The 26,052-nt window shown below is 43.0% G+C and overlaps 1 protein-coding gene across 8 annotated transcripts in view; it reads left to right on the plus strand.

Moving 5' to 3' along the window:
* The window catches only part of KCNH1 (potassium voltage-gated channel subfamily H member 1), a 250,984-nt gene that overhangs the window by 52,084 nt on the left and 172,848 nt on the right, over positions 1-26,052 (plus strand). For 7 of the 8 annotated variants that reach the window (XM_072140190.1, XM_072140192.1, XM_072140194.1 and 4 more), the window contains 6 exons: positions 604-630; positions 7,861-7,984; positions 9,044-9,150; positions 11,791-11,919; positions 13,625-13,743; positions 18,367-18,759. In XM_072140190.1, the coding sequence (XP_071996291.1) occupies positions 7,962-7,984; positions 9,044-9,150; positions 11,791-11,919; positions 13,625-13,743; positions 18,367-18,759 (771 nt within the window). In that variant the 5' untranslated portion in view covers positions 604-630; positions 7,861-7,961. The remainder of the gene's footprint in view (positions 1-603; positions 631-7,860; positions 7,985-9,043; positions 9,151-11,790; positions 11,920-13,624; positions 13,744-18,366; positions 18,760-26,052) is intronic. The other variant, XM_072140189.1, reaches the window with a different exon arrangement.

Below are 26,052 nucleotides of genomic sequence, written 5' to 3' on the forward strand. Positions count from 1 at the left end.
TGCTGTATTGTGTTGGTTCGGGCACCCAGGTTCTGATCTGGTTCTGTTCACATTCTGACCTTCAGGTTTCCATTGATCTTTGGTGGTCAGTAGTACACACTAAGGCTATATTCACCCTGCCGTTGCCCGCCCGCCCGTACCGTAGCGGGCAACGGCAGTGTACGGGGAGAGGAGGAGGAGGTGAGCGCAGCTCACCCCCGCCCCTCTCCATAGGAAGTTATGGCGCACGGCGCCGTATTACGGCAAAAAATAGGACAGGTCCTATCTTTTTCCGGGTACGGAGCAGTACGGTGCCGCACGTGTGCTGCACCGTACCGCTCCCATAGGGCTCCGTGCGCCCATTGACGTCTATGGAGGACGTATATCGGCCGTATATACGTCCTCCATACGTTAGTGTGAATGTAGCCTAATACTGTCCTATGCATCATCCTAACTATTCCATCATTACCACTCATATCCGTCATGCATAGTAGATGTTTCGATGCCAGTGTGAACAGGACCTAAATTCTCTTACTAATTTTTCATATTTTTATATAATTGACCCAAAATTCTTTTTACATTATCACATGCATTTAACTTGTTTTCTTTTTCTTTAACTTTCAGTCTGGACATTATCTCATAGACAGACAGGTACAATGGTGCTACAAATACAGTGACAATGTGTTCCATTAAAGCTTAACCCCCCCCCAAATCCATCCCTGGTGCCGTATTTGTTCTGTACCAACTTTTGTTAATTTACATACTTTTTGGATGATAAAGGGTTAATATCCTGCATAGCACACAGTCCATCATAGCTACTGTACGCTTCCTCCTCCGCCTCGGGATACAATGTGCTATGGAGAAGGTCTTGTAAAATAACAAATTTTGGCATAGAACTTGAGTGTGTAGAATCCATACCTCTCTATATATGTCCTAACCAAGCATCTATGTCCAGCCCTGTGTCGTAGCCAATGAGTGCAGTCTATTCAACAGCAGATCAAACCAAGTCCCTATAGATCCTTACCTTATAGATCCGCCCGCTAAGGATACATAAAGTATAGATCCATCACCTTTACATCCACAACTTATTACGTCACCAAAATATCAATGACCTCATTGACTACATAAAGTTATAGTGAACGTCCACTTCCTAACACTGTGTTGTGTGCATTAAAGAGACGCTATAAGGGAAATTTTTATCTTTTCTTCAGATTATATGCAAGGTGAAGCCCTCCATTTATATGTATTCTGGGGTCTGCTTCCACCTAGCTCCATGGATTTAGACTCCACATTGGGTTGTCTTCTCCTGATCCTCTAGGCTCCATTACTTGGTTTGAGCCTGGGCCCACCGGAGGATCCTCTGGTACTCTGGTGGGCCCATCCGGTACTAGTGTTTTGTACCTACCTGTAGTGTAGGGATGTGCTACATACAAGTCATACAATTGTGCCATAACCTACAAAATAAATTTTGCAGGCTCAAGCGAGTACTGCGAGTTTCAGACCCCCCTTCATATCCCTCCACGCTCACGTGGCGTGAAGGGGCAAATATTTACAATTACTGCCGATTCACTAGTAATTGCTATTTGTGTAGAAGTCCTCATAACTTTCCCCCATGGAGTCTATTGCTCCCTGCTCCGCCATTACCTTAAATAAAATCTACCATTTGTTTTTATGCATTGTGAACCAAACATACCTTGAGAAAGCTGAAGCTACGCTAATGCAGAAACATATCTTGTTTAACCACTAAACCAAGTGTTTTTGCTAAAAAGAACAATTATAAAACTCAGGGAACCTTGGGAAAGCTGGGTGCAGACTGTGTTCCATGCATAAAAGAGCTGCCCGAACTGTCCAGACATGACTAATCAACCTGAGATGGATGACTCAGCAGTGAGACTATGGAACTCTCTGCCGCAGGAGGTTGTTATGGCCGACTCTATGTACATGTTCAAGAGAGGCCTGGATGACTTTCTGGAGAGAAAAAATATCATGGGTTATGGGGATAAAACATTTATTTAATTCTTGAAGGTTGGACTTGATGGACTTGCGTCTCCTTCCAGCCTTATATACTATGACTATGATACTATGATACACAGCAGCTGGGGGATGGTGCAGCGATTGATTTACTACTTCCTGTCAGGGACAACACAGTGATGATGTATCCTCAGCTTATGATGGGCAGGACAAGGCAGGTGCAGTGCATAATTAGGGTAAAAGGGAGAAGCGCTGGGGCAGCCACAGGAGCGACAGAGCCTCATTATCATAATTTTATAATTGTTTTTTCAGTAAAACCACTCAGTTCAGGGATTAAACAAGATATGTTTCTGCATCAGTGTCACTACAGCATTCTCAAGGTATGTTTGCTTCATAATGCATGAAAACAAATGGTTGATTTCCTTTAAACTGTATTGGCAGCTTGAGGAAGTCGATACAGTTTAAAACACAAATCAGGGAGAATTGGCTGCCCATGTCTACGTGTCTATTCTCTTTAAGACTATGAGCTTAGATGCTCTTGAGTATTGATTTTGTGTGAATCGGCCGGTCACATATCAGATCATATGGCCAAATGGACCTCAATGCAGGGCACAAAGATCACCAAATGTAGTTGCCACACATTACCTCGCAGAAAAGATAAGAATTTCCTTTAAGTGTTTCTTAATTTTCCAAATTTCCGGTGAAGACACAGCGTTATAAGGATTTTCTGCTATCATACACCTTGTTCTTAGTGGGGCACTTACCTCTGCTTCCCAAGATCTGGGTAGAAGATGGCAAATTAAGGATATTCACAATAACTTTTTGGAAAACTTTTTGCTATGTGAACTTTTCCCGACAGTAGATAACGGGTCACCCGGGATTGGGTTGAGATCTCTGCTGAATAGGTTCACTTGCGCCTCCATTATGTATGTACAGGTGACCCAGTCCTCCGATTGTAGTTCTATAATCATGTTTGTACACGTGTTTTCTATGTTTCATGTATAGATCATGTATAGACTATGTGATGCATGTCAGCCTTGGGCAAGATATGTTTATAAGAGTTCTACAAAATATGTTGGGGGCTTGTCTGGGGTACGGTGTTTTATGGTATTGTGTTATCACATGTGAAATAAAAATGTTACAAAAAAATTCTCTTAAGTCTTAAAGGGATTTTTCAGACCAAATAAATCGATCGCCTATTTATAGAATAGGCTGTTCATATCAGCTTGGTGGAGGCCCAGCACTGACAACCCCAATACAGATCACCAGTTCTAAGCAGATGTATCAGAAGATGTATCAGGACGCAGACAGCTCCATTCTCTTTGTAGTGGTCAGCATATGTTACTGCAGGTCAGTTCTCATTTATTTGGATGAGAGCCAAGCTGCAGTGACCTAGTTCAACCACCACACAGCGAATGGCGCTGTTGTCTTCCCGGTTCATTCATTTTTTATCAGCTGATCTATGAGGGTGTTTGTTATTGGTCCCCCCACCCAATATGCATCAATATTTTTTAGCCTGGAAACCCCCTTTAAGTCAATAATTTTGTCATTTGTGTCGGATTTATACGTATGAATCCAGAGGTATACATGGATGCCCTATGGAGACTTTGCACATTTCCAATTTATATGAAATTGTAGCAAGACTATGATTATGTAATAACCATGTATGGATAGATATCTGTCTATATGTTATCTACGTCTGTATATTATACTGTATATTATATCTTGATAACCAGCTATGGACACAGCGACCTCCAATGAGATCAGAGCCGCAGTGTAAATCATGGGGGACACAATCTATAAGACTTGTACATTTTTGACTCACACTGACTATAATAGTTAAAAATATGAAAATCTTATTCACATTATAATATTGGGAGGAGCTCTATGTTCTGACCGTTCCCAGTTTGGACCTTTCAATCCAACACTCTCTTGACACCCTTTGGGCGATCCTCTTACCGTCCATCCTCTTACCAGAGGAGGGATGTAATCTGATTATCCTTTACTATGGATCCAATAACATTTGGGCCATAATCTCATTAGTATCTACTTAGAACTAGATTCCTGTAAGACAACTTTACTTTAAATAATATAATCAGACAGTTATCATATAATACTATATACTGTATATATATATATATATATACACTATATACTAGACAAATATTATCACCCCCCTGTTACAGAGTCATCCAGGATGACTCCCAATGACCCCAGCTATCAGTGACCTATCCACTATTGACTTAAAGGGGTTTTCCCACTAAACAAGTTATGCCCTATACACAGGATCGGTGGGTGTCTCAGTGATGAGACCCCCACAAATCACAAAAACGAGGGGTCTAATGAGGTCCCAGGTACCGCCGACAGACCCCTCATCGCTCCCTGACATTAATGGAGCACTACAACTGTTCTGCTCCATTCATCCTAAGTCAAGTAAAAATGAGCAGAAAAGAGTCATATTGTGCCTGAAATGAGTCAAGTTTAGATGCTGCATGGGGAGTGACTTTATAACTGGTTCTTTGTTTGATTTTTAAAGATAAGAATCTCATCATTCAGACTGCATCAGGTGTGAGGTTCTGTGATCTACAGATCATGGCAATCACTGTCAGCTCCATAGAGATGAGCGGTCATGTACCATTAATGCTCCATTAATGTCGGGGAGCAACGAGGGATCCGACGTAGGTACCTGGGATCCCATCAAACCCCTCGTTCTCGTGATCTGTGGGGGACTCATCACTAACACCCCCACCAATCAGCAAATTAGGCCTTATCCTGTGGATAGGGCCTAACTTGTTTCGTGGGAAAACTCCATAAATCTGGGAACCTGTCATCAGATTTTCTGCATTAAACTAGAAGCCCCGTCAGGTAGGGGAGGACATGTCCTTTCTAGAATTCCATCTTTTATGTGAAATCTCACCCGTTGACTTATAAAAAATGTACATTAAAATCTTGTGAAAATGAGAAAAGAAGGGTCATATTTTGCCCATGATGAGTCAAATTAAGAGGTTGAAGGGAGACTACATGCAGCCCTCTCTACGGTTCTATAGAAACTTAGAAACATGTTTATCGTGTTATAGTAAAGATAAGAATCTCATCATTCAGGCCCCACGGGCTTGTGGTTCTGTGATCTACAGAATCCGGAAATACATACGGTAGTAGTTCCCACCTTTTTCTTCAACTGCCTGTATCTCCGGATCTGTAGATCACAGAAACACACGCCTGATGCAGTCTGAAGGATGAGATCCTTACCTTTAAAATGAAACAAAGTATTGGTTATAAGGCCGCTCCCCCTGCAACCTCTAAACTTGACTCATCTCAGGCACAATACGACTCTTTTCTGCTCATTTTTACTTTACTTAGGATGAGATTTTTTACAGGTAACCGGATAAGATTTCACATAAAAGAGGGAATTCTAGAAAGGACATTTCATCGCTGCTAGTAAAATGGGGAAAAATCTGCTGATAGGTTCCCTTTAACACTACCGCTTTAAGAGGACGTTGGTCAATCGATAAGTTAATGCCGAAGGTGCACATAACAGGACTCTGGTATTAGGCTGAGTGATTACTTTTCTGTTCCTTAAGACGATCTTTCCAGCAAGGTTTTTTGGGATTACCATCCACAAGTAGATTAGACCCGTGAGACCCGTAATGTTGTAGCACCTTAATCCCTTAAGAAGCTTTGGATTTTTCTAAACAAGAGCCGGGTCAGAGCCGTCTTCTGCATAAAAGATTCCCATCCATTAAAGTAAAACTGATCCGTATCTCTGGCCTGGAGCGGAGCCAATTCCTGGAGTGTGAGATCTTCTCATTGATCAGGCGCAGGGTCGTGTTTTCTGACTTTGTCAACTGAGAGGAAGGGGACAGGTCCTGGGAAGGGGTAAACTAGGGACAACACCACAGCTGCCTTCATCCTGACACAGCGCCACACTTGTCCTGAGATTTTGTCTGGTATTGCATCTCATCTACATTAAATTGTATAGAGCTGAGTTGCAGTACTACATGTCATCTATGGACAAGTATATGCATTTTTTAAAATAAACAATGTCATGTAAAAGGAGCTAAGCACATTCTACATAGAGTCCTATCTGCAGGCAGCATGTTATAGAGCAGGAGAGGCTGAGCAGATTGTACATAGTGTCCTATCTGCAGGCAGCATGGTATAGAGCAGGAGGAGCTGAGCAGATTGTACATAGTGTCCTATCTGCAGGCAGCATGTTATAGAGCAGGAGGGGCTGAGCAGATTGTACATAGTGTCCTATCTGCAGGCAGCATGTTATAGAGCAGGAGGAACTGAGCAGATTGTACATAGTGCCCTATTTGCAGGCAGCATATTATAGAACAGGAGGAGCTGAGCAGATTGTACATAGTGTCCTATCTGCTGGCAGCAAGTTATAGAGCAGGAGGAGCTGAGCAGATTGTACATAGTGTCCTATCTACAGGCAGCATGTTATAGAGCAGGAGGAGCTGAGCAGATTGTACATAGTGTCCTATCTGCAGGCAGCATGTTATAGAGCAGGAGGAGCTGAGCACATTGTACATAGTGTCCTATCTGCAGGCAGCATGTTATAGAGCAGGAGGAGCTGAGCACATTGTACATAGTGTCCTATCTGCAGGCAGTAGGTTATAGAGCAGAAAGGGCTGAGCAGATTGTACATAGTGTCCTATCTGCAAGCAGCATGTTATAGAGCAGGAGGAGCGGAGCAGATTGTACACAGTGTCCTATCTGCAGGCAGCATGTTATAGAGCAGGAGGAGCTGAGCAGATTGTACATAGTGTCCTATCTGCAGGCAGCATGTTATAGACCAGGGGGAGATCAGAAAATTGACCATATGGGGAACGTATCACATGCCAGCACTCTTGCACCAGCGTATGATAAATGCCACAAATCCGTGTCCAGGCGGATACACCAATAGGCCTGTGCACAGGAATGGCCCGTGCCCGCCCTCCCCACCGGTGGCCACTCCCCTTCACGCCCCCTCTCCTCGCCCACATTGTGATAATAATCCCAAATTCTTACAGTGCGCAAGAATTTGGGATTATTTCAGTGCTGCTGCACCAGAAACTTCCATAGAAGCAGCGATAAATCTCCCCCATAGCAGTATAGGCGGAGATAGATACATAGTATAAAAGCTTATGTAAAAGGATTCAGTGTAACTAGTTATTTCAATCAACCAATTAAATTAAAACAAAGGACTTTACATAACAGATGAGTATCAAACAAGTGATCATGGATTCCAAGAGAATCGAGGACTTTACACCTGATGTATTTGAACTGTTTGAACTGAAGGTAAACCAGGATTTATGTTAATAAAATGTAATCATATAACGTAACGTTCTGCAGTTTATTAAAACAAAATAAACATCGTTTTTTACCTGTTTCACATCCCTGGGCATATATGTGCTTCCAAATTAGGAGACAGATCATGTCCCAGGATGAACATGCATACCCTGGTGATGGCGCAGGTAATACTAGTGTAGACAAGGACAAATGCAAGTGCAAATAACAGAAACTACAGAGATCTAAAACAAGTGGGAGGAGGAATCACAATGTACATTTCATAGGATTCTGTCGACAAATTACTCAAAATGTTATGTCTTCTGGATGGCAAAAATGGGTTCTAAAGGGCTGAAGTAGAAACAGTATGCAGTCATCTTGTGAACGCCACCTAATGGTGGTTTCAGGGTTCAGGAAAATCAGGTGAAAATAATATAGATCTTGTCTGTCTATTATGCACACACACACACACATATATATATATATATATATATATATATATATATATATATATATATATACATACAGTGATGTCAGTGCTCCTTAGGTTTATAGATCAGAAGGGGTTAAACAATACCTACTGCATCCCGGACGCCATAGTTATACCAGTTAAATATTCTTTTTTTATTGGAACAGAGACTAACTTTGTCTTGGGTAATGCCCAGATAGTGGACTGGCCGATAGTCTACAGCAATGACGGGTTCTGCAAGTTATCAGGATATCACCGGGCAGAAGTTATGCAAAAAAGCAGCACATGCAGGTAAGTAATAACATATTATATACTATAACATCCTAAGAACTCGCTGCCCGCATGTCTATCTCTATAACTAAAAGGCAGCTATCAGATTTCCTCCACTTTGGTCTTTAATCATGGCCAAAATATCAAGACTTAAAGGGATATTCCCATCTGTGCCATTAAAATTTAATTCATCTGACATATACATACATTACTTCAATTTCAAGTTATTAAAGAAAAAATGTACCTGTGCAAATACAATATGACTATAGCCATGTTGGCCCTTAGAAATAGATAGAGCTGTCCTTGGATACAACCACCTTTGCTGGGGTGATTGCACAAAAAAAATCAAATTTTAAATATAAAATAATAGGGAGTTACTGCATTTCCCCCAGCCATCCTATGTTACTGAATGCTTTAGGTGGTCAGGCAGGGCTTAAGAGCACACATGGCCATCTCTGCCAGTGTGCGAGGGTGGCCATATCCAAGGACAACTATCTTGTTTCTAATGAGCAATATGGATACATTTATGGGACATTTCCTTTACACAGGTAAATATTTTTAATAACATGCAATTGAAAATATATATATATATATGGCAGATAAAATAAATAAAATATGAACACCCAGACGGGAATACCCCTTTATGGATCTCAACTATCTCAAGTATGGTATCTTAGATATCATATAGACATCATAGAGGACCCAATGTTCAGCTTAGGCTAGTTTCATATCGTGTTGTTCGCCCTCCGCTGTCTGGCGGACTCAGGATATATACTATTATATGTACATACAGTCGGATACGTTATCCTGCTCTTCCCATGCTGTTAGGAGGAGTAATGAACATCGGCAGCAGCCAGTGATTGGATTCTGCCGATATACAAGTTGTTTCCCCAAGTGATGTCGCTGCCCCTATAGCAGTACATGTAAAATGAATCCATATTACACAGTCCTGCAGCTACTAACAACTGACACAAAGGAATGATGGTTAATGGAATGGGAGGAATACACCAAAATTGAAAGATGCTATTTGTTAGTAAACAATATATATGTTGCATCTTACATGTTACTTTTTTTTTTCAGTTTTATGTATGGGGAGTTGACGGACAAAGAGACCATAGAGAAAGTCAGGCAGACGTTTGAGAATTACGAGATGAACTCCTTCGAAATCCTCATGTATAAGAAGAACAGTAAGTGGCGCCTTCATCTTTCTTGCGGCCATGATGTAGCGTCTCTCCGCCGCGCTGCTTTGTACTGTTACACCACAGATAATACACTCGCATTGTTTTATTTCGGAGGCTTTATTCAGTGCTGCAGTGATCATTAAAGAACAATGAGTTCTGCGTGATTGGTAAATTGCCAAATCACCTCCGCTCATTATCTTCCTCTGGTTCATTCGCATCTATTTGCATTCATAGAGCGGCTCTGCTACCGGGGGGGAAGAGAAGCAATGAACGTGTAGTATTCTCTCCTGCGGACAGCCGCCGCTGTGACCGATCTGTTCCCTATTTCTGCTGCAGGAATTCTTAGAAATCATTGTCAGTATTGCTATTTTTAGGGAATTGTGCAGATCCTATATATTCATAGTTTTAAAGGGAGCCTGCCACCGCACTCACTGCCTTTAAACTGCTGGCATTGCCATACAAGTATATATAAGCAACGGACTTGGTCATTTAAAATTTAACTTTTACTTAATCACTTTAAAAACACTTAATGCAGTAAATAAACATAAAAGAAACGAGCACTCTTACCAGGTGGAGCCTTGGGTTGCAGGATGGATATCCTAGAGAGACCTAAAGGGGGAATAGTTTCTCTCCCTATATAGTCGGTTGTCCCTATGGCCCCAGTTGCTCCCGTCCTGACAAGGACAGTACCCAAGTCGTCCCTAGACCGGTGCACTATTATGCCCTAAAACGTATAGCCGATAAAAGTGTGCTCCCCGTCCCTCCCTACCCTACGCGTTTCATCACCGTTCACGGTGAGTCATCAGGGGGATTCGTGAGGACTGACCAAGAGGTTCAGGAGGGGGAGAAAATAACATTCAAGTCTGGGGTTCCAGGAATCCTGGAAACAGGTCACACGCAGGCCTTCCTGTCCACCTTCGTTGAGTGGTATACCTTGGCTAGTGAGCTCACTAGCCAAGGTATACCACTCAACGAAGGTGGACAGGAAGGCCTGCGTGTGACCTGTTTCCAGGATTCCTGGAACCCCAGACTTGAATGTTATTTTCTCCCCCTCCTGAACCTCTTGGTCAGTCCTCACGAATCCCCCTGATGACTCACCGTGAACGGTGATGAAACGCGTAGGGTAGGGAGGGACGGGGAGCACACTTTTATCGGCTATACCTTTTAGGGCATAATAGTACACCGGTCTAGGGACGACTTGGGTACTGTCCTTGTCAGGACGGGAGCAACTGGGGCCATAGGGACAACCGACTATATAGGGAGAGAAACTATTCCCCCTTTAGGTCTCTCTAGGATATCCATCCTGCAACCCAAGGCTCCACCTGGTAAGAGTGCTCGTTTCTTTTATGTTTATTTACTGCATTAAGTGTTTTTAAAGTGATTAAGTAAAAGTTAAATTTTAAATGACCAAGTCCGTTGCTTATATATACATGATACTGTGGTCAGGACAGAACTAGTGCTTTGTGCCAGAGGGATTTGGCTCTTCTTGCATTGCCATACAAGGCCTATACATATGTGTACATGAGGATGTTGGTGCATTGGATACACCCCCAGAGCACTGCACCGGAACAGCTTTTGACTATGTCACCCCGTACTTCATGCACCCCCCCCCCTCCCTTCCCTATTGTGACATCACTTCTCAGGAAGCTTCATTATTTACTTCCTGTGGATAAACACTGGTCCACTGTCATGTGATGTTTTGCACCTGTGTGACATCACATGACCAGGGATAAAATGAGCCGTGCTCCTGTGTGACATCACATGACCAGGGATAAAATGAGCCGTGCACCTGTGTGACATCACATGACCAGGGATATAACAAGCCGTGCACCTGTGTGACATCACATGACCATTGATATAATGACCTGTGCACCTGTGTGACATCACATGAACAGGGGTATAACAAGATGTGCATCTGTGTGACATCACATGACCAGGGATATAACAAGCCGTGCACCTGTGTGAGATCACATGACCAGGGATAAAATGAGCCGTACACCTGTGTGACATCACATGACCATTGATATAACGACCTGTGCACTTGTGTGAAATAACATGAACAGGGGTATAACAAGATGTGCACCTGTGTGACATCACATGACCAGCGGTATAACGAGCCATGCACCTGTGTGACGTCACTTGACAAGGGATATATCAAGCTGTGCACCTGTGTGACATCACGTGACCAGGAATATAAATAACAAGCTGTGACATCACATGACCAAGGACTGCTGTTCATCCATAGATGATATTTGCTGTACCTAACTCTTATCCCCAGGAAATAAGACAGTGGGGGTCTCAGTGATGGATCCTCAATGAGGGTGTATAATTCCCCTAATGAATGGATGGCAGGCTGAGGGTGCACTTCCCCTCCGTTCACTATTTATGGCACTGATGTACTGCATTCTGCTATGTCCAGCAGTGCCATAGGGATGAATAGAGCAGCAGGGAGCAAGTGCAACCAGCTGCGCTTTTCATTTGAGAGGTAGAATGGACCCCCATTCTTGTAATACATGGAGTTCCCACTGCTGGTCAGTAATTTATTCCCTATTCTGTCAATAGGGAATAATTTGTTGTGACTGGAGAACCCCTTTAAGCAGGAATGAGTAATCGTTCACATCCCTAATTTCCTTATCCACATTTCAGGGACGCCGGTTTGGTTCTTTGTGAAGATTGCTCCGATCCGAAACGAACAGGACAAAGTGGTTTTGTTTCTTTGCACCTTTAGTGACATCACAGCTTTTAAACAACCGATTGAAGATGATTCATCCAAAGGTTTGTAGCCATTGCACCCTCATTTATCAAAACTGGCCCCATTTCCCCTGGCAATCATTATCGACTCAGTACAGGAGCGCTGTGGTTTTTGGCATGGGTTACAAGGCCTATATTCCTTTCAGATAGCTGTGAAAAATGCGGCCTACTAGAGATATATACTTAATTTACAAGAGATAATTGCATTTGCAACCAACCTGGATGGCTATAATCTGATAAACTATATCAGAAACCTATTATAGACCAGCTGGGTCACAATGGGGACACAAATTACCTTATTTATTTTACAGCAGAGGTAACCACGGCCTGTGGGAGAGGGGCCGAGGCCTGTTTGTGCCATCCCTTTAATCCAGGGGTGTATAAAAATACCCTGCATAAGGATATTAAGTTATGAGTGTGAACACTGGTTATAGTCGGGGTATCAGTTACACCATGGCCGGTCCCTATGGGGTCTAGTTTTGGGGATGGGGGGTCAGTATAATGGCGCCTGTTTGTCTGTAATCTGATCAGATAATATCTGCATCATGAATAACTCAGATCCTTCCCTGGTATCATCCACATCATTACCTGTAACACAATTCACAAATCTAGTTACTTACTTGTGTTCCTGCTTATTCAGTGCTGATGTTGTGGTCCGGGGTGACATCTCCTACTTTATCATCTTCTCAGCACAAAATTATTGATTACTTAGATCTCACAGCCTCTATGTAAAGGACAGACCTCCCCAGACTCTACGGACATATCAGAGTTTTTACTTGATGATTGCATATCACATGCTAGCGTAAAGTACATACAAACCTGTGCAAACATGCGACTTGTGGGGTGATAAACCTTGCACCCAATCGCCTGGAATGATAACTATTCCCACAAGACAGTTTAGATACAGCAGTTCAGCTCTATACATGGAAGTAATCTTTAAAATGGCAGCCCAACTCAATATCAGGGAGATACCTCTATAAAATTTCGATACCAGTGAGAAGTAATTGCTCTACAGTTAATGTAGTAAAATATCTCACATATTCCGGTTGCATTGGGTTTTAAAATGCAAGGCAACCAGAATGGAAAGGGGTTTGTGCCACTTTGCGTTTTCGATGTAAGACATTTGATCAGTAACTAGGACCACGTGTTTTGCATGTAAACAATGTTAAATACATGGTGCTCAATAACGATCACATGTGTTTCAGTGGAAACGCAGATATGATCAGCACAATCCCCAAGTGCAACACCACCAGAACGTGTGACCCCCACCCTTACTCTGCAGTCCCTTCCATACACAATGTGCTAGGTGAATGCTGTAGCACTCACAGGTGCATTTTTCTTCACCTTCTCCCTTAGTTGATCCTATACTGACCTAATAGGCTGATGTTTTTCTCCCAGGTGAGGGTGACAGGCCAAGAGCAGAGGTGTCATAAATCTCATTGCATGGAGCAGGCAGAGGATTTACAATACATTGACTGCCAGACATCAAACAAGATGAAAGTGTAGTTAGAGGGGTCTCTTGGTGCCCTGACTTATGGGTCTGGTTGAATCTGCATCTGCTGCGACCCCTATAGATATAGCAGTGCTCAAAAGCTTATAATTCTGGGTCCTGGAGGTATTAGGAGATTAGTATAGCCCATCCTTGGGCTGAGAAGGTGGGAGTTTGAGTTGGATCTGCAGATGACACGGTGGTATATGATTGAATTTGTCATTTGTGATTTTCTTGCAGGTTGGGGGAAGCTAGCGCGCCTGACAAGAGCTCTTACCAGCAGCAGAGGGGTCTTGCAACAGTTGGCTCCCACGGTTCATAAAGGCGAGAATGTACATAAACATTCACGACTTGCTGAGGTAATACGTAAAATGTTTCACCCTCCGTAAAATTATAAGGTATTATAGTAAGAGTTAAATCACGATGGACACCACCACGGCTCAGTTATCGGCTGGAGCCCAGTTTTCCAGATTTTTCCAGGGTATCAAATATGGCATTTTGGGAAACCCAATAATAGATAAACGTCTCTAAAGTTAACAAATACTCACCTTCTGCTCTGAAATTTTATGGTCATACAACAATTTTCTGGATTGGTGATGTGCCTTGAGATGCCCAATCTTTGGGCTTAACATGGATATCAGTAAGGCCCGTTCCACACTTGCGCATCACACTCGCAACGCATGCTGCATCACACTCGCAACTTCACTCCTGCGGTGCAGCGTTCGGGCCGTGCGTTCCCGGCAGCATGCGTTGCGGGTGTGATGCGAGTTCATCGCATCACACTCACAAGTGTGGAACGGGCCTTAGGGTGACAAGAATTTGGCTGCCCTAGTCATTCATTTTACATAATTGACTAAACAAGGTGGAGATCCAGGGGGATGACCACATTATATTTAATGTAATTTTATAAATTCTATTTATTCCATCATGGGACTACAACATTATGAAAACCCTCTATAATCCAGGGGTATAGAATGGTTATCGCCAAACGTTCATGTGACCAGATTTAAAGTGACCCACTTGGGAAAAAAACGCTGCATGGTGGCATTCTTATTCTTCCTGGTAATGTATGAACCAATTACCAATTGGGTGTTACCATTTCCCTAGTCCCTAGAGTGTTCATACAGAGATTCACTAACATTGTCCAATTGGTGCTAAGAGTATCAGAGTTTGAAGGTACACACCCTAATGATCATAAAGGAGTTTTCCCCAAAGGATAGAGCCTAGCTTGCTGATCAGTGGGGGTCTCAGTGATGAGACCCCCACAGATCACCAGAACAGGGTGTCCAATTTACCTCCGTCACTCCCCAACATGAGCGGAGCCCTGTTCATCTCTATGGAGCTGAGGGAGATTGGCGAGTGCCGCACTCAGTTAGCTCCATAGAGTTGAAGGGGGTGGCCCGGCCATGCGCATGCGGCTGCTCTGCTCGTCTTGGGGAGCGATGAGGTGTCCAATGAAGGTCCCATTGGACCCCCTGATTAGAGACAACCCACCAATCAGCAAGCTAGGCCCTATCATGTAGATAGGGCATAAATTGTTTAGTGGAAAACCCCTTTCAGGGTAGGAGTTTCCATACACATCACATGGCTCAGCCTCATACAGCATAGACTTTTATTAGGGGTCGCACCTTTACTTAAAGGACATCTACCATTTGGATCAAGGATTGTAAACAAACCACACTTACATACTGGTGTGTGCCCCCCACCCTCTACCCCGGCAGGAACCGCTTTTCTTTTAGCTTCTGATGCCTTTGTTTTAACTAAAAAGGCCTAAAAAAATTATGCAAATTATACTGAGGGGCTTCAGGTTCTATAGTTGTCAATGGAGCCTAGAGCCCCAAAGGTTCATTTAAATAATTTTTAAAAGCCTTTTTTGTAAAAACAAGAGCATAAGAAGCTAAAAGAAGAGGAGATCCTGCCAGAGGGGGCGCACACCAGCATGTAAGTGCGCTTGGTTTACAATCCTTGATCTTGGTGGTAGATGTCCTTTAATATACTTTATAGTAGAAATTACAGCTGTAGCCTGAAAAAAGTGAATAATAGTGAAAAATGGGGAATAACATAAGCGGTTGGGCTGTTACAAGAGGACTGGTAAAAGAACAACCCAGCATACTCTAAGAGACCATACTTCAAAATGGGATTTTCCTGGGGACTACAAGTTCATGATTAAGCAGATGTCTATCCTCATAAAACCATTATGAAAATAAAGCAGTTATCCAGGCAAATGTAGATCAGCTCTGACTTAATCGAAATAACTATACAAGCGTAAACATTTCAATTTCATCTGGTATTTTCGAGGGGAACGCTCCGCTGGGTGCAGCTCCATCCAGTCAATGCCCTGGATTTTAATTTAAAATGATGCTCAGCGTATGACTGTCAGGACTTAGTAATATAGATGTATTGGGAGAAGGTGGGAATGGAGCAGCAGCTGGAGCCCATGTCGTGACGCCCGCTTCAGTATTACTTCTTATTTGTTTAAGGCGTTTGTGATTAGAGTTCATTTGCATTGTGGAGAGATCTTCGGCAGACACGCTTCACTAGGCTGCAGTTCAGACTCGCATCCTTCCACCATGGAGATAAAAGGAGGGTTATTAATGGTCCCTTCATCCCATAGACTGTAAGAGTCACTTTGTGATTAATACAGGGGACTTGGATTTACAGTGGGAAACGCAGGGCCAAGGGGTGGAGAGGTTTTGTTGGTACATGAGATATTGCAACCCTTATAATTAATCACCGGTGGTGATGGTGTTACTTGTTCCATAGTCATTGTAGCTTGTCGGTGACACAACAAGACTCAAGAGGAATTCCCATTATAAGATAATTAAGACAAGTGGGACATAACTAGATAAACATGTCTTCTGCAATTACTAGATCCGCGTGTTAGATAAGGTAAGAGCATACTCGGACTATGACCTGACAAAGAAGCGGAGCATGCTGGGACTACGATACAACAAACCTTGTGCATTGTGAGAACTCGAAATGTTTCCTAATGAGAATGGATTTATTGACCAGGATACTAATTTTATTTAGACCCCAGACCAGTCTTATCTATGTAATTTAGACCCCAGACCAGACTTATGAATGTAATTTAGACCCCAGACCAGACTTATCTATGTAATTTAGACCCCAGACCAGACTTATCTATGTAATTTAGACCCCAGACCAGTCTTATCTATGTAATTAAGTCCCCAGACCAGACTTATCTATGTAATTTAGATCCCAGACCAGACTTATCTATGTAATTTAGACCCCAGACCAGTCTTATCTATGTAATTAAGACCCCAGACCAGACTTATCTATGTAATTTAGACCCCAGACCAGACTTATCTATGTAATTTAGACCCCAGATAAGACTTATCTATGTAATTTAGACCCCAGACCAGACTTATCTATGTAATTTAGACCCCAGATAAGACTTATCTATGTAATTTAGACCCCAGACCAGACTTCCTTATTTAATTTAGACCCCAGACCAGACTTATCCATGTAATTTGGACCCCAGACCAGACTTCTTTATTTAATTTAGACCCCAGACCAGACTTATCTATATAATTTAGACCCCAGACCAGATGTATCTATGTAATTTAGACCCCAGACCAGACGTCTTTATTTAATTTAGACCCCAGACCAGAATTGTAAATGTATTCCTTCTTAAGACAAGTAAATAAATTCAAACAACAGTCCAGACACTCAAGTTACTTGAGCCCTTAGACAAAACTCTTACATTTATTCAATTTAAGACATTAAAATTCATGCAAACAGCAAATAAGACCCCAATAACTCCCACAAAACTCCTACATTTATTCCAGATGCCCATATTGTTTTAGACACCAAATCAAATATTTACATTAATTCAAGCTAGTTAAAACGAATTCTGACCCCATAATAATTATTTGATCCCCAATTAAATTCCCACTTAATTCAGACCCGAGGCCAGACCTTCAAGGCTATTCATACACATCCTTATGAGACCCGAGACCGAGCCACTTATTTGAAGAAAATCTACAATCAAAATCCATTATGATAAACCAGGGACATTACTCATAGATCCAGGCACCGGGACTGTGGTAATCTTCTTATATTTGTTATCCATGGCCTCCTTCCTTCTAAAATCAACTTTTATAATTATGCCAATGAGCCAGAAGAGCTACTGGGACGGTTCCCTGAGCCCCTCCGTGCTGCAGAGTCACAGGCTGTTACACTGGCAAAGAGAACATTCCCCCCTCTCACAGGCAGAGAGAGGGGGAAGTACTGAGGGAGCAGGGGGGATGAGACAGTGTAACAGCCTGTGAAGCTCCAGCATGGAGGGGCTCTCCCAGGAGCCATTCTGGCTCATTAGCAAAATTTTCAAAATTGATTTTAGAAGGAAGGAGACCATGGATGATAAATATAAGAAGATTACCACAGTCACGGTGCCCGGATCTATGAGTAAATGTCCCTGGATTATCAGGATGGATTTTGATGGTAGATTTCCTTTAAATTGGTGACACTGGACCTCACATTGTATTCAGTATTCAGTATGTTTTATATATGTACAGACTTATTGCACTCTTTACTTGTTTAGATTAATGAGATACTGATGAGATATGAATTCGCTCTTGCCCCACTCCCTTATAGATCATTACGTCTGGTAGCGGTCATTAGCGTGAGAGGTAATCGAACGCATACAGTATGTCATATATTTCTATATCAGTGAATATATAATACTCCTTGATGGATCACTAATGGGATTTACCGCCAAAGGTTCACAGTAAATTATACACCAATTTGTTATTTTAATGAAGGAAAATTATACTTTAGATATCAGGGTTAAAATGATAAAGCGGCTGATTATAGATGGTTTTTTTTTCCTCCTTCAATTCTTTAATGGGATAAAAAAAAATTTGAATAAAATTAAATAGGAAAATATCCATATCCCTGCTCCCAGTTCCCTGTAGCAGTAACTATATTCAGACTTACATTGTCTCCATTTTTTTTTTTAGGTGTTGCAACTTGGTTCTGAAATTCTTCCGCAATACAAACAAGAGGCCCCCAAGACCCCTCCACATATCATTTTGCATTACTGTGTTTTTAAAACCACCTGGGACTGGGTCATCTTGATATTAACGTTTTACACAGCAATCCTGGTCCCTTACAACGTGTCCTTCAAAACTAAACAGAACAATGTTGCCTGGTTGGTGGTAGACAGCATTGTGGATGTGATATTTTTGGTGGATATTGTGCTTAATTTTCACACCACCTTTGTTGGACCTGCGGGGGAGGTCATCTCTGACCCAAAGTTGATACGTATGAACTACTTGAAGACCTGGTTTGTCATCGATCTCCTGTCCTGCTTGCCGTACGATGTCATCAATGCCTTTGAAAATGTAGATGAGGTTAGTAATCTTCTAGTCTTAATTTGTTGTTAAATTATTTTTTTAAGTTTTCTAGGAGTTAGATGTATTTGATGGCAAATCAGTCTCCTCCTCCCTCTGACAGCTGATAGTCCCTTCTTGCTTCTCCTGCAGAAGGAGTCTTCTCAGCTATGAGGCTCTGCTCCTTCCCTAACAAGCCAAGCAAGAAGTTATTTCTACTGAGTAATGAGAAGATTACTATGCAGAAAGCTAACTGTAAAACTAGTGACTGAGCATGTGTGTCCACCATAACTCATTACATGCACATGCAGACTGCTATATACTTTTAAAGGGGTTTTCCCATGAAGACAAGTTAGTGCTGAGACCCCCACTGATCAGCAAGTTAGTTATCCTGTGGATAGGGCCTAATTTGTCCTCGTGGGAAAACCATACTATAAAAGTAAATTTCACATAACTTTTCTCTGCATCAAACATTAACAGAATGTTAAAGGCAAACATTGTGCATTTCCATAGTCTCATTTTTATTGGTGGAGCAACCACTTTTGGCTTAGAACCTAGGGGTGACATTCAGTAGTCAGTGGGGCAGATTTACTTACCCGGTCCATTCGCGATCCAGCGGCGCGTTCTCTGCGGTGGATTCGGGTGTTCCGGCGATTCACGATCCTATATTTGGTGAAGGTAAGCGCCTGTCCAGCGACACTTTTTTTTAAAAAATGCGGCGGTTTTTCCGAATCCGTCGGGTTTTCGTTCGGCCACGTCCCCCGATTTCCGTTGCGTGCATGCTGGCGCCGATGCGCCACAATCCGATCAAGTGCGCCATTAAAAACCCGGGGCAGTTCAGGAAAAAAACGTGAATCGGGCCCTTAGTAAATGACCCCCAGTATTTTATATTTCATCTAAAAGACTGTGTGAAAATCAACCTATCAAGCTGTATTTTAAAATCTTTTTAAAAATCTCTGCAAAAATGTATTAAAAATCTGGTCCATTCTGTCCGCCGAATAGTTTTCATTGCTATCCCTTCCTACAAACCTCCTAGGTTTGCATAACACTATCAAAGGGCAGTTTTAATCTCTATCCTGATGCCAATACCCCAAAACAATTAAAAAGTCCTACTTTTATGCAAAATAGCACAAACTCCTCCCACTTTGGGATGCTTTTATCAGTATGATTCCATATAAAATGAGGTGGATGGGAGGCATAGGATCAGGGGTGCACCAGCCAGGATGAGTTGAGCCTCTTGCCTCAGGCAGCACCACCTGGAGCAAGATGGGGGGCAGCATTAGTGATGCAGTCACCTATGACAAAACAGAACTTGACGCTTAAAAATAGTGTTTCTTCGCACCATATGAAAGCATTGGGTGTGAGACACTTCATGGAGAACCTTAGTACTAAAAAGTAACCTGATATATTACTACTGGATGGGTTGGAGGGGGCACCGGTCTATAGCTTGTCTCAGGCAGCAGACAGTTAAGTTGATCCCCTGCATAAGTTTATAGGGCGATGTATGACATCCATTCTCCTGACCTATTTTGTAAAGAAACCTTGAACAACCAGTCAGCTTGTCAACAAGTCAGCATCATCCTCTTCTAGGACGTGAAGTATTTGAAGAGCAGTCGCTTTTATCCATTAATACTCCTACACACATAACTATCATTTTCCAACAGCCAATTCAGCTAAAGTGCCCCAAATTATTGTCTTCAGCTTTCTCTCTGGAAGATGTTGCTTCGGTCGTGGGACAAGTGTATCAGTCACAGCTTGATGAATAGATATTTGTTTTCCTGTGTTTAGAGTTTGCATCCGGTTTAGTGCGATGTTTAAGACGTCGGAGCAACAAGATGACTTCTTCTTGACTGGTTTCTAAAAATGCTAATTTTTCAGAATATCCAACTAAACAGGGAATAGATTATGGACAGGAAATTGTCTGCTGATGGTCTGGTATGGCTCCTGCTTCTAGTACCCCCCAAAAATCCCAAAACACCCACCCCTAAGCCTTCATATAGCTTTCTTATATTGATAAGAATCAGTGGGGTTTCAGCAAAGCAGTAGCTGAAGCTCCAGAAAAAGTAAATCCTGAAGTATATAGCTCTCTAAACATTGGAAGGAATTCATTGAAACTGGCTTTTAGAACTGGAACTAGAATTTAGAAAATTCCCTCTGCTGGCGGTCCTGCACCAATATTCAATAATAGGAACCGACCTCTTAGTGAATATGGGCACAAACTCCAAGAGTTCCAAATTTTAGACCAGAGCGAAACTAGTGGCGTTTACTACTATAGTCTCAGAAGGTTTTCCGGTGGAGACTATAATAAATATGGTAGGCTGGGCGTTCACTCCCCTGCCAGCCATCCACCAGCCGCACTCCCCGCCTGGTCTCCAATAGTGGCATATAGGTTGGAGAAAGCCCAAAACGTGCAGGTTTCAGGTAAGTGGAAGTGCACCCCTGGCCTTTACATAGTGTATGGCACTGGGCTTCTTCCGATGTGGTTGCAGTTCAGTAGGGATGTTCGGAGTCAGACGCCCACCAATGTATTATTGATGACCCACCCTAAGGTCACATTAACATCTCTGGAACACTGGAGTTGGAAATGGTCTCAATATGATCTCAAAATATCATCCTCCAGCATTCAACTAATAGATAGGAGGTATCTTGGTCCAGCCCCTTTACTTGCAAGGGAAGGAAGAAGTAATCGTACTGCACCGAGTGTCTTCAGTATAGGAGTCAGGACGAGTCAACATCAGGAATGTCAGGGCCCTTGCGGAAGGTGATAGGAGGGGTAAGAGGCGGATTTGTCTATAAAGCTTCCTGGGAGCTGGGTGGGTTGGTTCAGTTGTTAAAATAACATGCAGGTGCGGCATCCTCCCTATCCACTCAACCTCTTGAGCTAATGGCAGGGGGGGGGGGTCAAGACTGAGAGGAAAAGTGGGGGCAGGTGGGGTTGGGCTTCACTATTTTGCATCAAGGGGTATGAGTTTAGCATTATTGTGCCCTGAGTCATAAGTTTGCGTGGGGTCAACAAAAATTCCACATCTAACATGTGCAGCAGATAGATTGGACCCTGTTGTCTCGCTGATTTACCAAATTGATGTCATATCCAATTGTCGCGATCAATGGGTCCTATCACCTGTACTGTCCTGACGGTGGCCCTGGATTCCTCTACGATGGGATCCAAGATTTTCATAATTAGTGTTGCAATCCTCCTTCACACAACTCCATAGAGGAGAAAACAAGACGCCGCTGTTCTTGGTGCTGAAACGTTTCTGTTTCTACAACTACTGGTAACAAGTAACTCGGAACATTTCACCTTGAAGTGAACGTGTAGCGACATCTCTTATCTCCTTGCTTATTTACTCTACAGGGGATATAGCACAATTTCACGGGTACAGCCTGTCTATTGACTAACACATTAAATCCGACCAGGAAGGAGAGGGGGGGGGGGGGGGGTTGGCGCTTTCTTAGCAGATATTTTTCCTTCCTTTATGGAATCTTCATTTCAGAATCGTTAGTTTATTGCCCTCCTGGGAGATCTGTCGGACGTTCCTACATTCCAGGGATCCTAGAAGTAATTTTTAGCTTTGCCATCTTTGCAGTTGGCAGAGCTTCCTAAACCCATGAAATTGCCAACCTCCTTGTATCCAAATTCATTGCATCTGTTGGAGAACACAATCTTATACAGAGACTCCATACATCATCACATTATAATCCGGCAATATCAGGCAGCTTAAAGGGGAACTACCACCAAGCACAAAATGCTTACTTATACCCCTGGTATGATTGGCACTGTGCCCCTGATAACTTTGGCATTTGATTTTTTTTTAAATCTGTCCACCCATTCAGTAGATATGGCCTAAGAAGTTTATAAGTGAATTATATGATTCCAGACAAATGGGCGGTAACCTTTGATTGTCATAGCACACACAGAGCCCCTCCCAGAGATATTGAAAGTTTGGGTAGTATGAGATTATTTAATTTTAAAAATCTTGCGGGTCCATGTCTTTTGAATGGGTGTATGGACTTTAAAAAAACAAGCCCCATATTGATCCGGAGCGATCACAAGAGGTGTGTCATATAATATTTATTACATACACAGTTGCTCTGGAGATGGAGAGTCGTAAGAACTTGACCCCTTATAAGCAAAAGCCTATTTTAGGTGCATAATCTCTGCGCTGTTTCACAGGTCTCATTTTTGTTAAATACTAGGGGGTGACTTTTGACCACTATACAACATCCAGGAAAAGAACCTTTAAATACATGCAAATGAGCAGCCTTTCCCACCCATACACGGGAATTGGAGAGAGACAGATGCGCGCATCATGCGCGCGGGAGGCGCGCATCAGAGAGGGAAAAGCAGAAGCCCACAGCAGCTCTGGTGACGCCCCCTAGAGCCCCTCAAGGTCATTTGCATATTTTAAAAAGTTCTTTTCCTGGATAAAGAGCCCATAAAACGAATCCAGAACCAATGTCCCAGAGATGAACGATGAATAATTGGTGACACTACTTTTTAAGGTAAAATTCTACTGGTTGATTTCCTTGAAAGGTGATCAAAGTGATCAATATGGCAGCTTGGCAGGGGTCTGGTACCCATGCTCCCCTGCCATTAGGCCCCCATAAAGTATGTGAGCACTTTGCACATGTAACCGGGGAGTCGTTCATTCCCATTTAAATAAATTAGCCTAAGTTGCAGTACCAAGTGCCGCCACTAGGTAGTGTATGGTGCTGTGCTTGGGATTAAGTACAGAAACAGCATAGATACTTTTCATCATCCCAAAAAATCCCTTTAAAGAAATCTATCATAAAAATTAATCATGATAAAGCAGGGACACTTTCTCATAGATCCGGGCACTGTGACTGTGGTAATCATCTTCTATTTGTTATCCATGGCCTCATTTCTTCTAAAATCAACTTTTCTAAAAATCGATGAGCCAGAAGGGCTCTGGGGGTGTTATCAGAGCCCCTCGGTGTGACTGTTGCTAAATATTGCACAATTTACAATGCTATTATACTGGTTAAGATAAGGGCACCATGATGAAACTTGGCAGAACCCAATATAAGTGAGGTGGGTCCCCCAGATGACATGGGTGCCCATTGCGATGTGACAAATCCTTCAGCACATAAATGGAAGCCACAATGCGGACAGAGACTAAGATACATTTTCCCTTCTATAATCAAACAGAAGCGCAGAGATAAGAGCCAAATGACAAGTGACAGTCGCCTTAATGGCTTTTTCCTTGTAATTTATTCCTCCGCACCTCGTGTTAAGTGCAGGGTTTTCCTGTGGTGCATTATTATGGATATGACTGGGAGTCATGCAGCAGCAGTAAGCATGGTGTCACATCTGATAACATGATATTGTGCGCTACATTAAGATGTGAGCGGCCAGGGGACGTTTCAAAGTGATTTGTCCTTTTGTTTGAGCTCAATCCACGACTGTCCTTCCCTTGTAGATGCCGCGCTGCTCACTTCTGGTCGCCTGGAGCGCAGGAGCCATTGTTAGGTTAATAATAGAAATATGAGCCTGTGTATGTATTGTCAAATGTGTCATGGTACTTACAGGGGTGGATTTGGCATCTCTGAGTCCACTAGTTAGAATTGGTTGTAGCCATAGGTGGATTAAGTGTCCCATGGGCCTTGGGGTGTTCACACAACTAGGGCCCACCAGCGTTCAAACCAACCTTGTCCTCTGAGGCCTAATCTCCTCTGCCCGACGACACCACTGCAGCCCATACTAGCCCCACTTTAATGAAATGTCCATAGCAGAGCCCCCCTTTTAATGAAATGTCCATAGCAGAGCCCCCCTTTTAATGAAATGTCCATAGCAGAGCCCCCCTTTACAGAAATGTCCATAGCAGAGCCCCCCTTTACAGAAATGTCCATAGCAGAGCCCCCCTTTACAGAAATGTCCACAGCAGAGCCCCTTTTACAGAAATGTCCATAGCAGAGCCCCCCTTTTAATGAAATGTCCATAGCAGAGCCCCCCTTTACAGAAATGTCCATAGCAGAGCCCCCCTTTACAGAAATGTCCATAGCAGAGCCCCCCTTTTAATGAAATGTCCATAGCAGAGCTCCCCTTTTAATGAAATGTCCATAGCAGAGCCCCCCTTGTAATGAAATGTCCATAGCAGAGCCCCCCTTTTAATGAAATGTCCATAGCAGAGCCCCCCTTTACAGAAATGTCCATAGCAGAGCCCCCCTTTACAGAAATGTCCACAGCAGAGCCCCCTTTACAGAAATGTCCACAGCAGAGCCCCCTTTACAGAAATGTCCATAGCAGAGCCCCCCTTTTAATGAAATGTCCATAGCAGAGCCCCCCTTTACAGAAATGTCCATAGCAGAGCCCCCCTTTACAGAAATGTCCATAGCAGAGCCCCCCTTTTAATGAAATGTCCATAGCAGAGCCCCCCTTTTAATAAAATGTCCATAGCAGAGCCCCCTTTTAATGAAATGTCCATAGCAGAGCCCCCTTTACAGAAATTTCCACAGCAGAGCCCCCCTTTACAGGAATGTCCATAGCAGAGCCCCCCTTTTAATGAAATGTCCATAGCAGAGCCCCCCTTTACAGAAATGTCCATAGCAGAGCCCCCCTTGTAATGAAATGTCCATAGCAGAGCCCCCCTTTTAATGAAATGTCCATAGCAGAGCCCCCCTTTTAATGAAATGTCCATAGCAGAGCCCCCCTTGTAATGAAATGTCCATAGCAGAGCCCCCCTTTTAATGAAATGTCCATAGCAGAGCCCCCCTTTTAATGAAATGTCCATAGCAGAGCCCCCCTTGTAATGAAATGTCCATAGCAGAGCCCCCCTTTTAATGAAATGTCCATAGCAGAGCCCCCCTTTACAGAAATGTCCATAGCAGAGCCCCCCTTTACAGAAATGTCCACAGCAGAGCCCCCTTTACAGAAATGTCCACAGCAGAGCCCCCTTTACAGAAATGTCCATAGCAGAGCCCCCCTTTTAATGAAATGTCCATAGCAGAGCCCCCCTTTACAGAAATGTCCATAGCAGAGCCAACCTTTACAGAAATGTCCATAGCAGAGCCCCCCTTTTAATGAAATGTCCATAGCAGAGCTCCCCTTTACAGAAATGTCCATAGCAGAGCCCCCCTTTTAATGAAATGTCCATAGCAGAGCCCCCTTTTAATGAAATGTCCTTAGCAGAGCCCCCTTTACAGAAATTTCCACAGCAGAGCCCCCCTTTACAGGAATGTCCATAGCAGAGCCCCCCTTTACAGAAATGTCCATAGCAGAGCCCCCCTTTACAGAAATGTCCATAGCAGAGCCCCCCTTTACAGAAATGTCCATAGCAGAGCCCCCTTTACAGA

Source organism: Engystomops pustulosus, chromosome 3 (genome assembly GCF_040894005.1).
Source record: "Engystomops pustulosus chromosome 3, aEngPut4.maternal, whole genome shotgun sequence".
Classification (NCBI taxonomy): domain Eukaryota; kingdom Metazoa; phylum Chordata; class Amphibia; order Anura; family Leptodactylidae; genus Engystomops; species Engystomops pustulosus.